General features: G+C 62.3%; 1 protein-coding gene across 4 annotated transcripts in view; it reads left to right on the top strand.

Annotated features, from left to right (window-relative positions):
* Positions 1-1,364, top strand: part of PDE6D (phosphodiesterase 6D) — a 53,872-nt gene that overhangs the window by 4,980 nt on the left and 47,528 nt on the right. Inside the window, exon 1 of one of the 4 annotated variants that reach the window (XM_001144711.7) lies at positions 17-243. The exons of 2 other annotated variants lie outside the window; for them this stretch is intronic. In XM_001144711.7, the coding sequence (XP_001144711.1) occupies positions 194-243 (50 nt within the window). In that variant the 5' untranslated portion in view covers positions 17-193. Of the gene's footprint in view, positions 1-16; positions 244-1,364 lie in introns of those variants that run through there. One more of the 4 variants, XM_054679519.2, reaches the window with a different exon arrangement.

Raw genomic sequence — 1,364 nt, 5'->3', positions numbered from 1 at the left:
GCGAGGCTAGGGGGAAGGAGAAGGGATCAGAAGCGGGAGCTGAGGGGAGAGAGAGGCCGGTCCTGGTCTGGCCGCTGCGGCTGCTAGCCCGAGGTCTCCAAGCCGGGCTGCGGCTCCATCCTCGGCTCCTGGGCACCGTCTGCGAGGCTCCGCCGACCAGAGTGAGAAAGCCGCGGGCGGCGACCGCCGCATCATGTCAGCCAAGGACGAGCGGGCCAGGGAGATCCTGAGGGGCTTCAAACTGTATCCGCCCGGGAGCGGGGCGGGGCCGGGAGGACTTGGGAGGCGGCCGCTCACTGAGGAGACTGGCCGGGGGCGGGGGCCGCGCCAGGTGGGCCCCACAGAAGAAGGGCCGCGGGAGGGGTGAGGAAGGGAACAGCGTGCCAAGCACCCGGCGGGACCCGGCGCGAGAGGCGCCCCAAGGGGCGTCCTGAGGGAGGAAGGGGACGTTGACGGGAGCGCCGGGGGGTGGCGGGTGGAGACGGAGGAGCCTGGGGGACTGGGCTGCGAGAGGTGCCCGGCGTCGGAAACGCTGTCGGAGAAGCCGGCTGGGTTCCGATCCCCGGCCGGGACCCAGAGGCCGGGAGGGGGCTGCGGCCCGCGGAGAAGGGCTGAGGGGGCGCGGTGGGCTGATCTCGAAGCCTAGAAGCCTCTTTGGCTATAAGCCTACCCGGGGAGCGGGGAACAGTGACTTGGAGCGGGCGACCTTGTGTGGGACAAATACCAGTGCTTTTAAAACTCTCTCAGGTCCCCTACCGCACCGCACCGCACCCCACCCCCGTCTGGTTTCCACAACTTCTCTTCCAAACTTGTGGCTTCTTCCAGGACTGGAGTAGTTGGGGGAGGTGGGGAAAGAGAAGTCCAAGATCGACCTCGTCTTAACACTCTTGGCCTTCTGAGGCATTGGTCACTGCTTCCCCCTCAGCGCCTCAGTTTTCTTTCCAGCAAGATGAGGACCATAGGCTTAGGTGTGGGGTGCCTCGCGCTGGGACTCCTAGCCGAGGTGTCTTTGCTCGCTCCTGTCGGTGCGGTTACGCCTAGCTGTGGTGGAGCTGTCCAGCAATGGTGTGATGTCGCTGGGGCCACGGTAGGATAGAGTGGGGTAGAGAAATCATTGCCTCGGGCCTGTTGTGGTGCCCCTTTTGCATCCTCTCCGTAAGGAAGCTTTGTGTTCTCGTGGAGTGAGTTAGTCTGTCACCATATGATGCAGATGAAAAAATGCAAACTTGGATATTCAAATTTTCCATTCTCCTGCCGACTTTAATCTCTTCATGCATCCTGTCTGTAATCTATAGTACGAACGTTCTTAAATTGCTCCCTCAGTGAAAAGGTAGTCACCACTTTAGGGCTCCTCCCTTGGAGGT

This window comes from Pan troglodytes, chromosome 13 (assembly GCF_028858775.2).
Source record: "Pan troglodytes isolate AG18354 chromosome 13, NHGRI_mPanTro3-v2.0_pri, whole genome shotgun sequence".
NCBI lineage: Eukaryota > Metazoa > Chordata > Mammalia > Primates > Hominidae > Pan > Pan troglodytes.
This window is presented reverse-complemented; position numbering and strand designations above follow the sequence as displayed.